This window comes from Canis lupus, chromosome 8 (assembly GCF_048164855.1).
Source record: "Canis lupus baileyi chromosome 8, mCanLup2.hap1, whole genome shotgun sequence".
Classification (NCBI taxonomy): domain Eukaryota; kingdom Metazoa; phylum Chordata; class Mammalia; order Carnivora; family Canidae; genus Canis; species Canis lupus.
In genome coordinates, this window is record NC_132845.1 from 63,968,040 (window position 1) to 63,987,246 (window position 19,207).

The window sequence follows — 19,207 nt, forward strand, 5'->3', positions numbered from 1 at the left end:
ACAGAGAGGTTGGCTGATAGTTTTTAGACCCACAGAATATAATGATACAACCTACTCTATCTGAAAGTCTTTCACTGGTAAGTATTTATAAATATTTCTGATAAGCTAGGAGAACAAAGCCTGAGAATTAGCTCTGATGATAGAGCTGCCTCCTTCTCCTTCATTTCACCTGTAGCTACCAAGGGCTTCTGTAGGTGGTCCCAGAAAGCACAGCTTGAATAAACTTGTCCTAAAGCATGTGGAGGATTTGGTCTAAAGGGAATTATATTAAAGGATCATCTCACATCATTGAAGGGCACCTTTCCATATTTGCATATTTAATTCTAGTAGAGCATACCTGGTCATATTTACATTTTTACCTCAGAAATACACTTGAAATGTACAATTGTTGCCTTTAAAAAGATTAATATTACTATTACGAAAAAGCACAACACACTGTGAGATTGAACTCCCAGCTTCAGTAGGTGTACATAATGACCTGCCAGCAGCTGGGATTTGAATGACTGTATTTACCAGTAAAGGATCTTCTACCTGTATTTTTCAGAATAGGTGTTCACAAATGATACATTATGCCCTGTGCTTTTGTTTCTCACTGGGATTTGAAAAATAAAACTTTCTGTTAGTTGTAAATTCATAAGCTTGGGGCATGAAAATGTTTGAATTTGATATAAAAGAAGTTTTGAAAGGAAGATTAGTGGTTTTAACCAAAAGATTAGCCGCCTTGGGAAATTCAGCTGTCGAAAAAGCAGAGTTCAGTAATAAAAGGTCCTGCTCCAGCTGATTGCTCCATTCACGCTGTGATTTCTAATCTTTCCCGCCGGACCCTTGCCTGATTGACACTGCTGATTACCAACGCCTAATAGCACTCATCCTCACTTTACCAGAATGTGTGGCCTTAGAACCCCTTTGCCTGTGGTGCATGTGGCTCCTCTGCTATGTGGAAGTTATTATTTCTCATATTCATTATCACTTTAAGTGGAGGAGAAATGTGAGGTCCCAGAACTGATCACCATTATGCTCATTATGCTGGCTTACGTCTCTTGTTGGCAGAGTCACAGCAGATCTTGAAGTTGGACTTGGCAAGTAGTAGTTGATTTCTATCTGTTCTCCCATGAGAGAGTTTCTGACGGTAGATCCATGGTTTTCCATTGTGGAGCAGATAATTAAAGCCCATGGCAAGCTCCCCCTTCTTCATGGTAGGAAAACCTGGAGTCATAGGACGTGTTTCTGTTTCAGAGCTTCTTATCCCCTGGCTTCCCACGGAAGTAAATGATCTTTACTGTGGCACATGGGTTGTGGTCCCTTTGTAGATGAGCAGAAGATTATCTCCACATTCGATAGGTAAAGTTAAATCCATTTACATTATGTCAGAACCTTAACAGTCCATTTAGGGAAGTGACTTCTACATCATAAAATGGTGATGTTATCTTGAGAGAACACTACATCCATTCATCTCCTTTGAATGGCTCTTAAATCTGTGTTATCCAGACTGATGAGACTCTCTTGTTCATAAATGATTTATTTTCTATTTAAAAATATGTGAAAATGGAAATATCAGGGTTTTTCATGGTAGTGCATTCTAGGGTCTTACAGTGTTCATTGTAAGGACACAGAAGCATACTTAATATCTACTCATTTTTCCCAAGGAAAGGTAAAACTGTTAGTCACTACTTAGGAAAACACACACACACACACACACACACACACACACACACACACCCCTACTTCAGTGAGCACCAGGTAGACCATTAACTCTTCCCCAGGTCAGAGTTCAATGATCTTATTCCAGAGGTAACTCCATCATTTTTGTTTTTATGGATCTTTGCAGACTGTTCTCTGTTCCATTTAAGGTATATAAAGATCACATGCTTTTGTATGGGTCTGTGTAGACCTAAATACCAACCCTTCTATGTCTTTTTCTGTCACCAGAGCTTTTGTGCTCTGTTACCTTTATGCTCTCTTAATTTCATCACCTGCATGTATTTCAGTGGTAAATAGTGCTAGGCTCAGAGAGATAACCCTGTTGTTCTGCACACTGGCTAATCTTTATTACAGTACTCGTATAATGATTGTAGCTTACACACTTAAGATCCTAGAACACTGACACGTATTTGCCTCCCTTCCTTCTATCATAAATGTTAGTGTCTGTGCTAACCACACTTTTGTGATCATTTGGATCACAAGATATTTCCTTGCCAACTACTCTTTATGAAGATTTCTTTTCCTGCTAGATCAGAGTATGCAGCATAGTTTGTAGAGTATAGGCATGTTTAGTAAAGTATGAATTCTAGGAAAAACTGAATTATAGTATCATTTACAGTTAAAACAGTTGTATAATATATTAAATTGATGATGCTGTCTGTCAAGTATATAACCAGATTCACTTTTTTGAATGTCTATTTTGAAGCTTTTTTATTTCAAAAGATGTATTTTTTATGCCTCATTGTAGGATGTTAGAGCCATATGAAGTGACCATTCTCTCTCCATTTTTAAGGATAGTGCAAACGGCTGGGCATGAATACAGCTCAGTCAACCCCCAGGGGTCAAAGCTACAGTCCTCACAGTTCAGCCTTATGAGGCCATGAGAGTGGCCAGTTTCAACTGATGCATGTAGCAAAGAGGGACATTGGACACTCTGTCACTGCTGGCAGTCAGCCTACTGATGCTCTCTCGCAGCACTGTCAGAGCAGGTGGTGTGCAGCAGCACCCTGGCTTGGTGGAAGGATCCACTGCCCTCCTGGTCTTTCAGTCACAGTCCCTGACACTTTGCCATCTCTGTTCCTGCACCAGAACTAGACAGTAGACCTCTTACAGGACAGCAACTGTGACTTATTCCCAGCACTAATAACAGAATCAGTGTGTGTGTATTGAACAGAAGATCCTGCAAGTCAGAAAGCTAAGAATCGTTCCTGACATCTCTCTCCCTCAGTCCCATATTCAGTCCATCACTCATTTTTTTTTGCCACCTAAATATTATTTGAAAGCCACCCATTTCTCTCCATCTCTATCCACCATCACAACCACTGCTATTGTCTTGGCCCAAACCACAGTCACCTTTGAGAGTATTTGCCTGGATCACCACAGTAGCCCTAACAGGTCTGATTACTGCTCTGGTTCCTCTTAATTCCTTTTCCGTAGTGCAGCCAGATGAGCTTTTAACAGCATAGTCCCTTCACAGGCTGTCTGCTGTCCTTCTATGATAATAGCTCATCACCATTATCATCATAACACTGGCACTACTCTGACCAAGGCCAATGGGTAGGGTGGCTGTATAATTTATCATTAGTACAGGCCGCTTTTGAATGTGAAGTGGTGCCATTGAAAATCACACAGGAATGACATGGAAACAAGGATGTTTGTTTGCCTTGCCTGCAACCCCATGTAAGGCCTAGACCTTGTTCACTCTGCCTCCATTCACTCTGTCTTCTCTGTGCCTACAGAATTGCTTTTCAGTCTTTTGTACTTCTCAGGGTCACTTACCATGTTCACTACCACCACAGGGCCTTTGCACATGGTATACTTGAGTTTTTGGACCCTACTGATGTTTTAGCTTCTGCATGACATCTTAGTAGGATAAATATTTTTATATAGGCTCTTATCCCAAATGAAATGTAACATTTAATTATTTGAATGAATACTAGTAAGAGATTGGTAATATTATATTATCAGTATAATAGTAATAAAATGCAGTGATGAGAACAATAGCAAAATAAACTCTATACAGTTGGCCCTTGAACAACATGGGTTTGAACTAGGTAGATCCACTTATATGTGGGTTTTTGTATCACAAATAAGTATATTTTCTCTTCCATATGATTTTCTTGACATCTCTTTTCTCTAGCTTATTTTATTGTAAGACTATATAATACATATAACATACAAAATGTGTTAATTGACTGTTTATAATTATTGGTAAGGCTTCCAGTCAGTAGTAAGCTATTAGTAGTTAAGTATCGGGGGAGTCAAAAGTTTTATTTGGATTTTGACTGTGTGAGGGATTTGTGCCATTAACCTCTGTGTTGTTCAAGGGTCAACTATTTAAATTCTATATATTGTGGCATCTGCATTGCTCAGTAGGTTGAGCATCTGACTCTTGATTTCAGTTTGGATCATGATCTCGGGGTCATATGATCGAGCTCAGCATTGGGGTCCATATTCAGCATGGAGTCTCCCTCTGCGCCTTCTCCCAAAGCACATGCACATGTGCTCTCTCTCTCTCTCAAATCTTTTTTTTAATTTTTTTTATTTTTTCTCTCTCTCAAATCTTAAGAAAAAAATAAATTCTATATATTAAGTACAAAGGAAACCAGCTATATGCACTACAGTGTAATGTAAAAATACAGTCTCAATTTTAGCACTGTTAATATGCTCTTTGATGCTTAATTTGTTAAAAATACAGTAATTTAAGAGCCAGTTTAGAAATTCCACAAATTTATCCAAAATTTGAAGTTAAGATATAGGTTCATGAGAAGATTTCCTTAATGATAAACTCATGACGTTTAGAATCGTAATATATAGAAATGAGGGATTCTGGAGCAGATATCTGAGTTTTATTTTGAAATTCTTAAATGTTTTTTAGATTATCTGAGTTTTAAATGATGATTTCACCACTCACAATCTGGGTGGCCTTGAGCAAGTTACTTAGTTCTGTGGGGTCTCCCTGTACACATCTGTAAAAGGAATATAATAATGGCATCTGTCTCATAGGGTGTTTGTGAAAATTAAATAAGGTAGTGCATACAAAGCACTTAGTTTCTAGCGCATAGTAAATACTCAGTGAATACTAGCAACTGCTGTTATCTATGCTGTTATTCTGTTTATTCAGCAAATATTAATTCAGTGTCTACTTTGCCTATGGCATTATTCTAGGTGCTAGGATTCAGAAGTGGTCAAGAATAAGGCATAGAGTGTGTTGATGTAATCCACAAGCACTCTAATTTCGAGATCTTATAAGTGCCATGACTGAAACAAATGTCATGGTTTAAAAAAAAATGTCATGGTTTGTTGGGGCATGTTGGTGGGGAGAGATTTTTGTCAGATGAAAGGATGAGAACGAGTCAGCTCACACAGAACTGAGGGGTGCATGGGGGCTGGGAAGGAGCACACAGGAAGGCTCCATGTAGGAAAGGGCTCAGCCTGATTTCAAACTTAGAGTGTGACCAGTGTTTATGTAGGAGTAGAGAGGGTTCAGGGGCCTGAGAGAGGAGTAGATGAGGCAGTTGTGCCAGGGGATCATATTTGAAAAGTGGGAAGTCGTAACTCTGTTTATTATAGTGCAGAGTCATGTAGAAAATTAGTAATGGTGCCCAAACTACAAGCTAAGTGCCCCAGGTTCATGTTTATATATTTTTAACTATTGAAGTGTATGTACAGAAATTGCACAAATCTTACATAGAATAATTTCTGTGAATTTTTACTAAGTGCCCCATATAATCACATCAAAAAATAGGTCTTAGCCTGCTCACCATAAGCCACCTTGTTACACCCTTACACTGTTCCTATCCCCCAGAGGTAACATTTATCCTGACTTCTAACACTGCAGATAGGTTTTGCCTGGATTTTAACTTTGATGAACTTTTGGATGGAAGCATATGCTATAAACGTCTTTCTGTCTGGCTTCTTTCATTCCACATATGTCTGATATTTATCTTTGAGGGCGTGTGTGGCAATAATTGTTACATTCCCATTGCTGTGTAGGATTTTGTTGTTTAAATACACATAGGTTTCCAGTTTTATAGCCCACCAGAAGGCCCTAAAGAGACAGGATATGTGTGTGTGAGAGAGAGTGAGATGGAAGCTAGCTGGTGATTCCTGTCATTTATGTATGCATGTTAGTCTTGCTTATCCTAATTACTTTTTTTTTAACCAGGTGAAGATTATATGAAGAAATTTCCTTTAGAGCCTACATATAGACTGTTGGCTATTACTTTGAAAATATAATGCCTAGTTAAAACCAGGGCTTGCATAACCAGAAATTGCCCAGTATGCCCCTTTGTTAAACAGGTATTAATCATAAATGGAAATAACTTGGATAAACTTGTCAAATGTTTTCAAATGGTGCTGATTATTGAGCTCTTGGCTTTCTGAAATATCATCTAGGGTATTACATGCTTCTAAGGGGTCAAGGATTATTGGCTACTTAATTGGGTTAAGTAGCCATCATTTATGCTTTTTAAAATTAGATCTGTTTAAATAAGTGATTGACTAATTGGATAAATGGTGTTTTCATGTGCACTTCATTCACTTTTCTTTCTTTTTTTAATATTTCAGATGATGTTGTGCCGTATTTTAAAACGGAGCCAGGCTTACCCCAGATTCACCTGGAAGGCAACCGCCTTGTTCTTACTTGCCTTGCAGAAGGGAGTTGGCCTTTGGAGTTTAAGTGGATGCACAATGACAGTGAGCTCACCACCTATACCAGCGAATATAAGTAATTGATTGCTTGAAAATAAGATTCTATTTCAGGTTGATGTGTTTAGAATATTTGCTTTATTGGCCACAATAGCACAAAGGGTGAAAACATTTGATTGAATTTCTAATGCATTTGGATTAAAAGAATAGAATTAATTAGAATGTGATTTAATATTCTGATCTACATTGTATTTACACCTAGGAAGTCTTATCATTAAATTTGTAAAAGGAAGCCCGTTAGTGAAATTACTAGACTAAAAAAAGCTATAGTTACAGAGGAATGCAAATAATAGCTTTAGCATGATAAATTTGCTGTCTTATGGCAACAGCCCTGCCCACCAGTATTGTTCGTATTTAACAAGCATGAATGTTTAAACAGGGATCTTTAAATCAGTAGCTTTTGGAGCTCTGAGCAGTCAACAGAAAATTTACCTGGCTAACTTTTAGAGTCAGGGAAGGGAGAAGATGGAGCTGGAGGAGGGGAGAAAGAGGAGAGCCTCTCATTCCAGCCCCCCAAAAAGCTGTATACGAACTCCTGCATGTGCTAGGTGTGGGGTGCAGGAGTAAGCATGGTGCTGGGGGCAGAGAACAAGCTCTGAGGTGAGGGGAGGCCGAGGTGAGGTCACACCTGAGGTGTGGCTTCTCCCAGGACCAGAAGCACCAGCTTGCAAACCTCCCTGTCTCCCTGCAGTGCTCAGATCTTTCTGGTTTGAATCTATTAGCTTCCATTTCTGTATGAGGATTATTATAACAGATGCTGTAGGTCTAAGTAGGACAGAGAATTAGTGACTGCTTAAAAAGTCCAAGAGGTCCCCAAGTCAGCAATGTCATGCTCTTACTGAATTGAAATAAGAGAATTGGCTGGCAGTCAATTTAAATAGAGTAATGGGCTGGCTTCTCAACATGGGGCATTAGCCCATCACTCACCTTGAAAGTCAGAAGTTAGGAGTGTCTCGCTGGCTTTTAGAAGAGCACATGACTCTTAATCTCAGGGTTGTCAGTTCAAGCCCTATGTCAGATGTAGAGATTACTTAAATAAATAAACCATAATTTTTTTTAAGTCAGAGGTTATATGATGGTCCATGAACAACATCCAGCCTGTCCAGAATGTGGTATGTGTGCATAGATTTAAAAAATAAGTTGAAAATATATACAGATATATACACAGAATATATTTAATTGCTTGCTAGAATTTAACAATTGTAAGATTCCATATAAATCTGGTCCCTCTTGACTAGTCAGAAATAAATTCCATATAAATCTGGTCCCTCTTGACTAGCCATGGCAATGCTGCCCCACAGAGAAGCAGGCACTGGCCTGTGCTACTGTTTAGGAAGGGCACAGCCTCTTTGTTTCTTAGCACTCTGGTCCCCATACCACATAAAGACACAGTTGCTATGCTCAGGTCCCTTATCCATCTGCTCTTTGTAGACACTAGAATTTGTGACCTCCTCTTTGATTATTAGGCCTAATAAGAGTAAGAGTGTCTGCTGTTGTGGAAGTAATTTATCATAATAGTTAAGAGCATATTGACATCAATAGACCCAGGTTTGAATCCAGCTGACTACCAATTAGTGTCAGTAATGTGATCTCAGGCAAGCCACCAATATCTGTAAAATGGGCATGATCATACCTCATTTGTGGTGTTGTAAGCATTAAAAGGCTCTACTGATAAAACAGTTTATTTCCTGACCCACGCAATCTAATAAATCCTAGTGGACATTATATATTATTATAATGAGGTGTTAGAGGACTTAGTTTTGTAGGAGGGGCCTAAGAAAGAAAAAAAAAGCAAGTTTAGAAATGAGAACACATGTGAGTAATGGGCTCTAACAGCAGGTGCCTTGAATTTAAATATTTCCGTTTAACTTCTGTGACTTTGGACAAGCGACCTAACCAGTTTGATCTTGCTTTTCTCATTGTAAAATGGGTGTAATAAAACCCACCTCAAAGGATTCTCATAAAAATGAAATGACATAATGTTTTGTATGTCCCAGGATGAAAGGAATGAGGTTTCAGAAGGCTCCAGGTTGTTCTTCCCTATAAAAAGTAGTGAAATGAGTGATCCACAACAATGGTCTTCAAAGTGGGGAACATGGGCATGGATAATGAAAAAGGATTTGTTTTCTAGATGTTCAGTTTCCAAATATGTGTTTTCTGAGATTGAGCTAAGAACATGTCTCTGTGTAGGCACCTATGGTTCTCTTTTCCTACCCTCTTTCTATTCTTTTTCCTAGTTCACAGAAGGAAGGCTCACTCTCCCTGTCTTTGTCTTCCTATGGAACTGCATCTCAAGGTTGCAGGACAAGTCCATAGTTCAGGATATTTGGATTGAACAAAATGTTAGGCTCTTTTAAACAACCCCAGAACTATTTGCCTTTCACATAGTCCATTTAGGGGAAAGGAAGACACTGGAAATGGGATATTCTGACCAATTTTGCATCTTTAAAAATTTGGATATGTTGCATAGGTGGGCAACAAGAGCTATACCAATTTTTTGTTAACAACCCCACCTTTCCCATTATCCAACTGTTATTAGAGAATATGTTGTGCCTTAAGGAACATGTAATAAGAACAAAGCAAAGAGCATATGCAAGATAGATCCATGGCAGGCAGAGGCACCTTGTTTTATTTAGGTGGCAAACTCACAGTGGCGCCCTGGGGGTTTTCCATTTACACAGAGTAGATGTAGAATATTCAGGATTTGTTAGAAAAAAATGAAGTTGAGAAATATTCTTTTATGAAGCCCGGTCTGTCTGTATTTCACCCTCTGAAATGAGAAGAGCCTGGTAAGGCCTTAGTTGCAGATCTTAGGGAGGAGGAGGTAAAAAGTGCTGTTTACTTCCAGCAGATCAGTGTTCTATCTTGATGTAGAAGGAACATGCAGGAGAGGAAAGTTAGGGCTTCGTGTTTTCTCCAACATTTATTCAAAAGTAACTTTCATCAATTTTTGCAAAAAAGATTATTTGATAGTCTAAATCATATCCATTTTATTACTTTCCTGTGTTTTGCTTGCTGCTATGCTTCAGCCTCTTCTCCCCTTGTTTATTTACTTCTTCCATGTACTCGTTAGATTTAAATGAACATTTAAATGATCACAAAAATGTGGTCAATACCTTCCTTTGTTGTTAATTTCTATCCATTTCTGTTTATTCTAATGGTAAATAATTCCCATTCAATGAAATGTAATTGAAAAGAAACAGCCACTTTCCTGTCATTAAGAGTCACATTTTCTTTCTAAACTTTTAAATAATTATATTACAAAATTAACACATTTATGTTGTTTTGATTGTGTAATAATTACAATGAACATATAATACAGAATTTTTTTAAGCACCTAGAATCTTTTGATCAAAGGACATCCTTTTTAAGTTGCCAATTATATGTGTATTTTTTACTTCAGAGAAGTATGATGGATAATCAATAAGTATCTTCCAGGCAAAGAAATATGTTACATTAGAATAAAATTCTATGGGGTAAATAGATTTACGGCTCAAGTTCAAAGAGTAAAAAGGAACAATATGAAGGTTCTGTTAAAGAGTTCATTAATAAAAAATGGATAATGTGGATTTCAAACCGTTATTTAGATTCTGTTAGATACATGTAAAACAAGTGTAACAGTTTTATATTAAAATGTTAAATCAGGGGCGCCTTGGGTAGCTCAGTGGTTGAGCGTCTGCCTTTGGCTCAGGGCGTGATCCCAAGATCTGGGAAGTCCCACATTGGGCTCCCTGCATGGAGCCTGCTTCTCCCTCTGCCTGTGTCTCTACTTCTCTGTGTGTCTCTCATGAATAAATAAATAAAATCTTAAAATAAAAATAAAAATAAAAAATTAAATGCTAAATCAGGGGTGCCCTGGTGGCTCAGTGGCTGACTCTTGGTTTTGGCTCAGGTCATGACCTCGGGGTCCTGGAATCCAGTCCCATTTGGGGCTCCATGTCCAGTGGGAAGTCTGCTTGTAGATTGTTTCCTCTCTCCCCCTTGCCCAGCTCTCTTTCTTAAATAAATAAATGAACAAATCTTAAAAAAAAAAAAATGCTATAGCAGACACCATGCCATTATTACATATGCAACTATTTAGATTTATGATAAAACCATTTTGGTGCCCACTTTAAAATATGGAAGGAGATGGAGCTTTTTATGCATTGCTCTTTGCACTAGCAGATTTACCTGTTAATTTAGCACACTGAATAATTCGCAGGAAGACTAAGCATTGTGGGTCATTGAAGTTAGATTGCAGGGGTGTTTCATATAGGGACCATTAAAATGAGATAGATGCTTCATTCTCATTTCACTAGAAACTTAGAAGAAATGGGTTATTCTAAAGCAAGAATGGTTTGGGTAGATGTGATAAATTATATACTTTTCACTGAGGGCTTCAGACACTGAGATGGGTTATCAGGGATCCATTGTATTTTGTCATCATTTTTTTTTAGATATAAAACCTGTCCAAAAATCTCATGCTATTTTTTCAAATTACTCTTTCATCTACTTCCTTCCAGTAAGCACCTTCAGCTATCATATGTTAACCTTCATGAGACCATTCTCAGTCTCAAATTGAAAAACATGGCTACTTTATGAAAATGGTAGCTGTTTTCTCTCTGAAATTGAGTCTCTCTTCTTCCACCCCCACTTTGGTATCAGTAGAAAATACTAATCCTATAAAGGGCACATAATATAACCTCAGCTTTTCCAGCTTTGATCAAAAATAGCATTTCCTTTGCTGCATATGTTGCAAACTGCACAATGAATACCAGCGATTTTCAGATGTTTTTCATATTGATGCTAGTATTCACATTTAGGTACAGGTGACTGTATTGGCAAAATTGTAGTAGTTCAACAATTAAACCAAGCTTATATAGCTGTTGTGGGGAGATTTGTCTCTTTTTTTTTAACCCCCCAGAAAATGTTCCTCAATTATTTTCTACTTTGAAATAAATATATATGTATGTGTGTGTGTGTGTATGTGTGTGTGTGTGTATATATATGTGTATATATATATGAATAGATATGTATGCTCATAATTTCTTAGTGGTAGGCATGAGATTCATTATTCTAATGGGAAAAATAATTGGATACTGTGAATTGCTAAAAATCTTACCATCTCCTTATATGGCCTATCTCTGTGGTTCAATTTATGTGACAGTATTAACAATAGAAGTTTGAAAGATGATTATTTTTTTTATTTCAATAAGAAAATAGAAATGGTTAATTAAGTATGAAGTAATTTTTCTTATGTTTTATAAAAAGATGAGAAAATTCATAATATTAATGAAAATGATCAAATACTTGGGAATAACCTCTATAAGAACCTACATGAAGTAGAAAACCTAAGAGATATAAAAGAGAAGCCTAGATAGGAAATCTAAACAACCACAATACCAGGCAAAATATATGAAACAGTTGTGTTCAAGATACTGGATATTAGCCAGCCAAAGGTGGTGATGCCAGAGAAACAGAAAATCAGTGGGCCCTCTGATTTCCCCAGCTTTAATGCTGTGCAAGAATTTCTAGGTGATGGCCCAGACACGGGGGTGCACAAGTGTCTGGAGGACTCCTGAGTTGAAGAGATTGGAGAATCCAGAGAGATCAAGACAGAATACCAGAGAGAGAGAGAGAGAGAGAACTAGAGATCTGCAGAGGTTCTATGTTGAGTATTAGGCAGGATATTCATCAGCACATTCACATGAGGAGATTCCCCAAGCCTGGGAGAGGACTGCCCAGAAGTGATGGTAGTACTTACCATGCTCACCACCTTGGGGAGTGGGAGTGGGCTGTTCTCACAGGCATATCAAAAAAACCTCATAATTTATGGGGTTATTGGATAGAGGATACAGAATTATCTTGGATTTGTAGTGGGAATTATTAACCCTTGACCAAATACAACTGTGATCATGCCTCAGATTTTATAAATAAGACCAGAAAGGGTCAGACGACTTTCAAGTATTTTTGAAGCCTCGGAGATCAAAACTCAAGAGTATTTATAGAAATACAACAATATCCATCGCCAAACAGGATAAAATCTATAATGTCTAGAATGGAATCAAAGATTATCAGGCACATAAAGAGGAAGAAAAGTATGACTCATAAGGACAAGAAAAACAGTCTATTAATCCATCAAGCCAAAGCTGACACAGATGTTAAAAGTAGAGGAAGACAACGAAACATCATAAATATATTCCAAGTGATCAAATCCAAATACATACATGAAAGATAGTAAAAGGCAGAAATCAAACTTGTGAGGATGAAACCTCTAATGTCTGAGATGAAAAACACATTGGATGGGATATCAGTTAGACATTGCAAAAGAAAATGTTAGTAAACTTAAAGTTATAACAATAGAACTATCCATGATGAAAGGCAGATAGAGAAAAAAAAAAAAGGGAATCAAACACAATGAAATGAGCATTAACAAGTTAGAGGACAGCTTCAGCCAGCCTAATGTATGTGTGATTGGAATTCCAAAGAAGGCAGGGGCAGAAAAATATTTGAAGGAATAATATTTTTTTTTAAAAGGACATCATTTTATTTTATTTTATTTTATTTTATTTTATTTTATTTTATTTTATTTTTTTTAATTTATTTACTTATGATAGTCACACAGAGAGAGAGAGGCAGAGACACAGGCAGAGGGAGAAGCAGGCTCCATGCACCGGGAGCCCGACATGGGACTCGATCCCGGGTCTCCAGGATCGCGCCCTGGGCCAAAGGCAGGCGCCAAACGGCTGCGCCACCCAGGGATCCCTGAAGGAATAATATTGAAAATGTTCTATGTTTGATGAAAACTACAAACCCACCAATGCAGGAAGCTCTGCAGATCCCAAGAGCAGATTTACTGGCCAGTGCAATGAGGAAAACAAATACAAGAGAAAGAAAAGGCATCTTGATTTTAAGAGAAGACATAAAAATATCTTTTTTTGAAGGTGACATGATCATCTATGTAGGAAATGTGACATTATCTATTAAAAAGCTGCTAAAACTAATATATGGACTTAGCAGTGTATCCTTAGAAGGATACAAGATCAGTATTTAAAAATCTTAAGACCCAGAGACAAAGCATGTAATTATGCTTCATCGCTAAGCAATGGGAAAAACTCCTCTACTTGTGTTATGTTTTTAATCTGCTCTGCCCCCTACTCATCAGGAGGAAAGGTCTATTTAATTGAGAACTGTTTTTGTTAGATGACATGTAACCAATTGGTTTCTTATCATCCCATTAAACTAAGTGTGATTCCTGCCTGGGTCTTCCCACAAGGGGCTTAGTTCCCCCAAGTTGTTTGGCTTCAGTTTTCCTGACTTGTTTTATAGTCACTCTTCTGCTGGTTAACTCTTCATTGATTCTGTCCTCTTTGAACTGCCCAGCAGTTGTACTTTGGCTCAGATGAACTAGCATTACACATTTTGGCTAAAATAAGTAGAATCCCTTATAGTCCCACACTGCTTAAGGCTCTGGGTCCTTTAATCTTTTTCTTAACATGTTTCTGTCTGGATTTCTCATTTCAGTATTTTACTTGTGAAAAAAGTTATAGACTGATCCCACTTTTGACTATTATTCTTTTTAATTTCATGTACTTATAAAAATAGGAAACTTACTTATAAAAGGAAACATAAAAATAAAATTGAAAGCCTAATTATTTCTCCTCACATCTCCAAAAGAAGAATCAAATTAGTTCCAAGAGTATAAATGGCTTACCAGGTTTTGTTTTGGTTTGTTTTTTTCCTTAACCATTTTTTTTTTCACTGTGAATATAAGATTGGGCTTTGGGCCAAGATATGAAAATTTATAATAGAACTTAGTTGTTTGTTTTCATGCAAAATAGATATTTTTATACCAGCATAAAAGGTTTGAAGATATGGGGAATAATCTTACCTGGAATGGCATAAAATGGATGTGGACCCCCATTCAAAGAAAAAGAAAAAGCTTTAGATCTAATTTTAATGAGCATGAAAATTCTCTCTTGTGAATTATATTGCCTGACCTGAGAGGAAGAACTGAAGATGTGCCTTCATTATTCAGAACCAGAGTAGGTCTTTGTAGACCTGTGTCCTCAGTCATACTATATTATTGTTGCTAGAAGAACTGCTCCATAGTAGCTTGTCTGCAAGCAGGCAGTATAGTGTCAGATATTTTCTAAAATTTTAGTGTTTTATGTTCAGTAAAAGTCATAACAGGTTAATTTATCCCAGTTTTGGAGGGACTGTTAATCACCTAATGATTCTTACTGGTTTACCAGGAAGCCATGATTTTTTAAAGAGAGAGGATTCAAAGAGGCATTATTAAGTTTTTCCTGTGATCATGGTAAGTGCTTAGTAACTTCAGAAGTTTCAACTGAAATTATTTTGGCTTTGTCCTGTAGTGTAGATATTTGGGGAATTCTAGGACAAGCCACAGAAACAAACTCTTTCTTATTGAAATGGAACAGGAAGTTATTGCATGGACTTTGGGTTGCTGTTAGAATCAATCACCAGGCAGGCTGGGCACTGGGAAGGGAGTGAGATGAGGCAGCTAGAGCCACATCAGCCCAAGAGCCAGTCCTGCAAGAGTCCTGCACTAGTTCAACTGGAGCCTGGATGCTGCTGTTTGAGCCACTGCCCTGCCTGGCAGTAGACACCACAGTGCTCCCCTGGTTACAGGCTCCACTGTACGTGGCACCACTTCTGTCTCCTTTAAGTCCTATTCCTGTGCATCACCAGCCTCAGTTCTAAAAATCCAGAGTACATGTGGCCAGTGGTCATGCATTGTCTCATCCTGTGTCCAGGAGTCTGCCTCCACTGAGACTCACCAAGTAAAAAATTCTCAGAACACAGGAAAATAGTTGTAGACCTCAGACAGACAAAAAAGTGTAAAATGTTCACTTCAGGCAGGGCTAGTCAAGCAGTTGTTTATGGACTGAAATGGAGCTAGAGTTGCTTGCTATGGAAACTCTGGGGTGGTTCTTGTGGCTCATCTGAGAGGCAATTCAGAACTGAGGTATTGTCCTACTTAGCAGAAATGGACATTAAAACTCTTGGTTTTGCTGTGATTTTGTGTTTGATTTTCTTTAATTTGCTGTTCCTGATAATGAACTAGCCCTGGAAAATGTTCTGTTTGTCTAGTAGAATTCTGCTTTTATACAGTGAATACAAACATTCCCTGCTGTGTTTATTTGAAATAGGAGCAGGCATTTTCTATATTTTAGTGGCATATGGTACTAAGATTTTATCATACTTTCTTATAAAGAGCCAGGAAACTTTTTCTGCTTAAAAATGTGTGTTTATAAACAATAGGCTTGCAGTGAATATTCCCATCTGTTAGGTGAACATAATTTGTGTAGGAATTCCTGTAATAGGTGGAGTACTTTGCAACTTTTCTGTATATTTTTTCCCTGGTGAGACATTAGACTAAAGAGATGGTACAAAACAGCATATGCCTAATATTCAATTTTGTATCTGCTCCTCCCTGTGGTTTGAAAACACTGCTATTTTTGTGCATTAGTACATAAGATTACTATAGAAATTCATAAGAATTTAAAATCTATTTAGGATACTACAAAAAAAGGGAAAATGGAATGGATAACAATTATATAAATATGGAAATGTTGCAATGATGAAACTGTTCATGTAGTTTCTCAAATATGTACTCCCATAACTTGTGTAATTTCATCTTCAAAAAGTTTTGTTGACTATAACTTAATCTCAAAACTCCTCCTTATTATGATCATAGTATGTGACAGAGCTGCTCGTCCTTCTAGTCTTGATTTGTAATTTAAATAAATGGCATTGACTCTTTGTGTTCAATTTGATATTATTCTTATTATCCACACTAATTAATTTTTTGTTTGAGATGAGCCATTCCTCAGAATAAAATTTTGAAGATTAAAACTCAGCAATATTTTTTCATAAAAGATTTTATTAATCTTGTCATGGGAATATCAAGATGGTTATCAGAGGGAAAACATACTTTGATTAATATTTGCTTAGTGCTGAATTACCTATATTGTCCAAATGTTTTATTCACTAAAAATTATGCCTTTAAGTTCCTTTTTCAGGTTAATTGGACATACTTGAAGATGAGCAATCAGTTGAATATAAGCAATTTCAAGCTATGCTTAGGAACTGAGCCAATAAAGCATACCATACATGGTGCTCTTTACCTAATTTTTAGAAGTTTCTCTGATTATCCTTTGTGAGAAGTATATTTAAGTTGAAGATAACTATTAACATCTTTATAATAAAGGATAGCATCACTGAGTTTTCTCTTTTTCAGGAAATAGGCTTCCATTAGATTGGATGTTAGCTTCCCTTTTCTTTCTTGTGGTAGGCAACTTCCTATTTGTAAAAAGTATCCAGGATGCAGCCTTATTCTTGTGTGTTTGTGAACGTGGCCTAGAAACCAATTAATGTATTTTCTTAGGTATTGTAAAATATTTGGGCTCTGGGGCTGTAAAACTCACTTCAAGTGGTCCTTGGTTATAAATTGTACTTGCTTATGGATATCAAAATATCCTAAGTTATAAAACTAACAGTAAACCTGTAAAGCAGAGCTTTTATGGAAACTGTATCCTCTAACTACTTTTTTCCTTCTATAAAATGTTCCTGAAGTTTTTAGAAAGGCATTGATCTGAAGGACGTGATTACTTAAAGTCACAGCAATAGAAAATACCTATGAAATCACCTTTCAGTTACCCAAAACATTTTTAAAGTTAATGTCAGGGCCATATGTGGAAAAGTGAGGGAAGTGTATGAATTGTGTTGGAGGTCTACAGCAGTAAGTGCAGAGGGGATGTGTCATGATGCTACTGCTCTCTTTGTTTTGATGACACCTGTATCTCATCCTGTAAACATTGTTTGAATTTTTAGGTAGAGTGACACAACACATTATGATGTAAAGGTTGTTGCCAGTTCTAGAAATAACTTAGATTCTGAGAGAAAGAATTATACACACTTGTAGCTGAAAGGTCTAGTTTAAGTGTAATGACCTATAGCTATTTAATATTTGTTTTTATTCATCTCGTTGTGAGTGTTATCCACTACATGCATGGCAGTGTACTGGTTGCCAGAGGCATAGTGATGAACAAGGCAGGTCTAGAACCTAGCTTCATGTACTCTTGACAGCCTAGTTGGGGAGACAGACAGCTATTATGTAATCTCCCAGATAAATTGCAGTTGAGGTGTGTTGACTACAGAGAAAGACTGAATAAACATTAGTTTACCAAAAATAAAATATTTGTTGAGCACTTGTGATGCTAGAACTTCTCTGGATATAAAACCATTAACATTTCTTTTTGGTATTTGGCAGGTATATTATCCCGTCTTTACAGAGGCTTGATGCTGGGTTTTACCGCTGTGTGGTGCGGAACAGGATGGGAGCTCTCTTGCAGAGAAGATCAGAAGTTCAAGTCGCATGTATGTGTGCATTGGAAAAGTCTCCATATGATGAATAACAGAAACAAAATGTCTGTGGAAAATGTTGATCAAAATCACTTTTAACCATTGTAGGAATTGAGATTCTGTCTTGGATTCTATTGGGAATAGAATAATTGCTAAAGTTGTTGGGAGATAAACAGCCAGTAAGGCTGTTCCGATGGTGACCTGGCTAATGAGGTAAATGCCACTCCTGGCCACTCAGTAAGGAACTTTGTCAGGCCCTGTGCAGGAGAGAAAACAAGAAAATTAACTAGATGCCTTCTGCTTTATGATCAGCTGCTCTTAGCATTTATGATACTCAGGTTCATGTGTTTTTCAAATAAAAAATTAAACCCAGTTAAAGTTTTATCAGTTCATAACCAGTTCTTTCCAGGAAATTGTTTAGAAATCCTTTAGCCACACAATTAAAAAAGTGCATAATAACATCCTAGACAGTATTACTGTTAGTGACTTGATGAATTCTCTGTGGGGCAGACCCATTTTGGAGTAAAAGTAACTGAAGGAGACACCAGAATGCAAGGACTTTGCATTTGATGTCATGTTCAGGAGGAATTGGAGAGATGAGCTGACTGATGCAAATACTTACTTAGTACTTTTGTAGTCCAAAATCTGTGAAGAGTCGAGTCCATCTAAAATGGCCTATCTGCTTTATTACATTTTGAATTTACTACTAAAATGTCTCCTCATTTAAAAGAAAGCAGAAAGTGTAATGAAGCTTTAAATTACATGTCAAGGGCAGCCCGGGTAGCTCAGCAGTTTAGCGCCGCCTTCAGCCCAGGGTGTGATCCTGGAGACCCGGGATCGAGTCCCATATTGGGCTCCCTGCATGGAGCCTACTTCTCCCTCTGCCTGCGTCTCTGCCTCTCTCTCTCTCTCTCTCTCTGTGTCTCTCATGAATAAATAAATAAAATCTTAAAAAAAAAGTTATGACAGATTTGAGAGAACTCTAGAGAGCTCCTAAATTGGCCTGCCAACCAACGATGACAATATTTTCTTATTTGTTTTTTGACCACAGGTAAGGCCTATAGTTTTCAGCCTTATTATATCGAATAAAATAATTGCTCGTTACTCTCCTATTCTGTAATTACTAATGACCAGGTGAGGTGCTAATGCTGTACATGTTTAGTTATGTTTTTAATTAGGGAGGCTGAACTTTTCTAAAGTGTGAAGTCACTCAGCTAAATCTTTCTGCAGAATAATTTAGAACTTCTACTCAATTGAATAATTGAAAACATAATTAATAAATGCAAAGTTCAGATCAATACCCCAAACATATTTGAATAGGTTAGCAGTTTGGAATTTATTATAATGTATTAAATTCTATTATGTAATATTAAATTTTGGGCTTCTTTTGGTTAATTACTTATACTCTTGTTTCTATCATTTATCT

At 37.2% G+C, this 19,207-nt stretch overlaps 1 protein-coding gene across 10 annotated transcripts in view; it reads left to right on the forward strand.

Moving 5' to 3' along the window:
* Positions 1-19,207, forward strand: part of SDK1 (sidekick cell adhesion molecule 1) — an 895,654-nt gene that overhangs the window by 352,550 nt on the left and 523,897 nt on the right. For 7 of the 10 annotated variants that reach the window (XM_072836835.1, XM_072836824.1, XM_072836827.1 and 4 more), the window contains exons 2-3: positions 6,271-6,430; positions 17,690-17,796. In XM_072836835.1, the coding sequence (XP_072692936.1) occupies positions 6,387-6,430; positions 17,690-17,796 (151 nt within the window). In that variant the 5' untranslated portion in view covers positions 6,271-6,386. Of the gene's footprint in view, positions 1-6,268; positions 6,431-17,316; positions 17,562-17,689; positions 17,797-19,207 lie in introns of those variants that run through there. The other 3 variants (XM_072836833.1, XM_072836831.1, XM_072836832.1) reach the window with 3 other exon arrangements.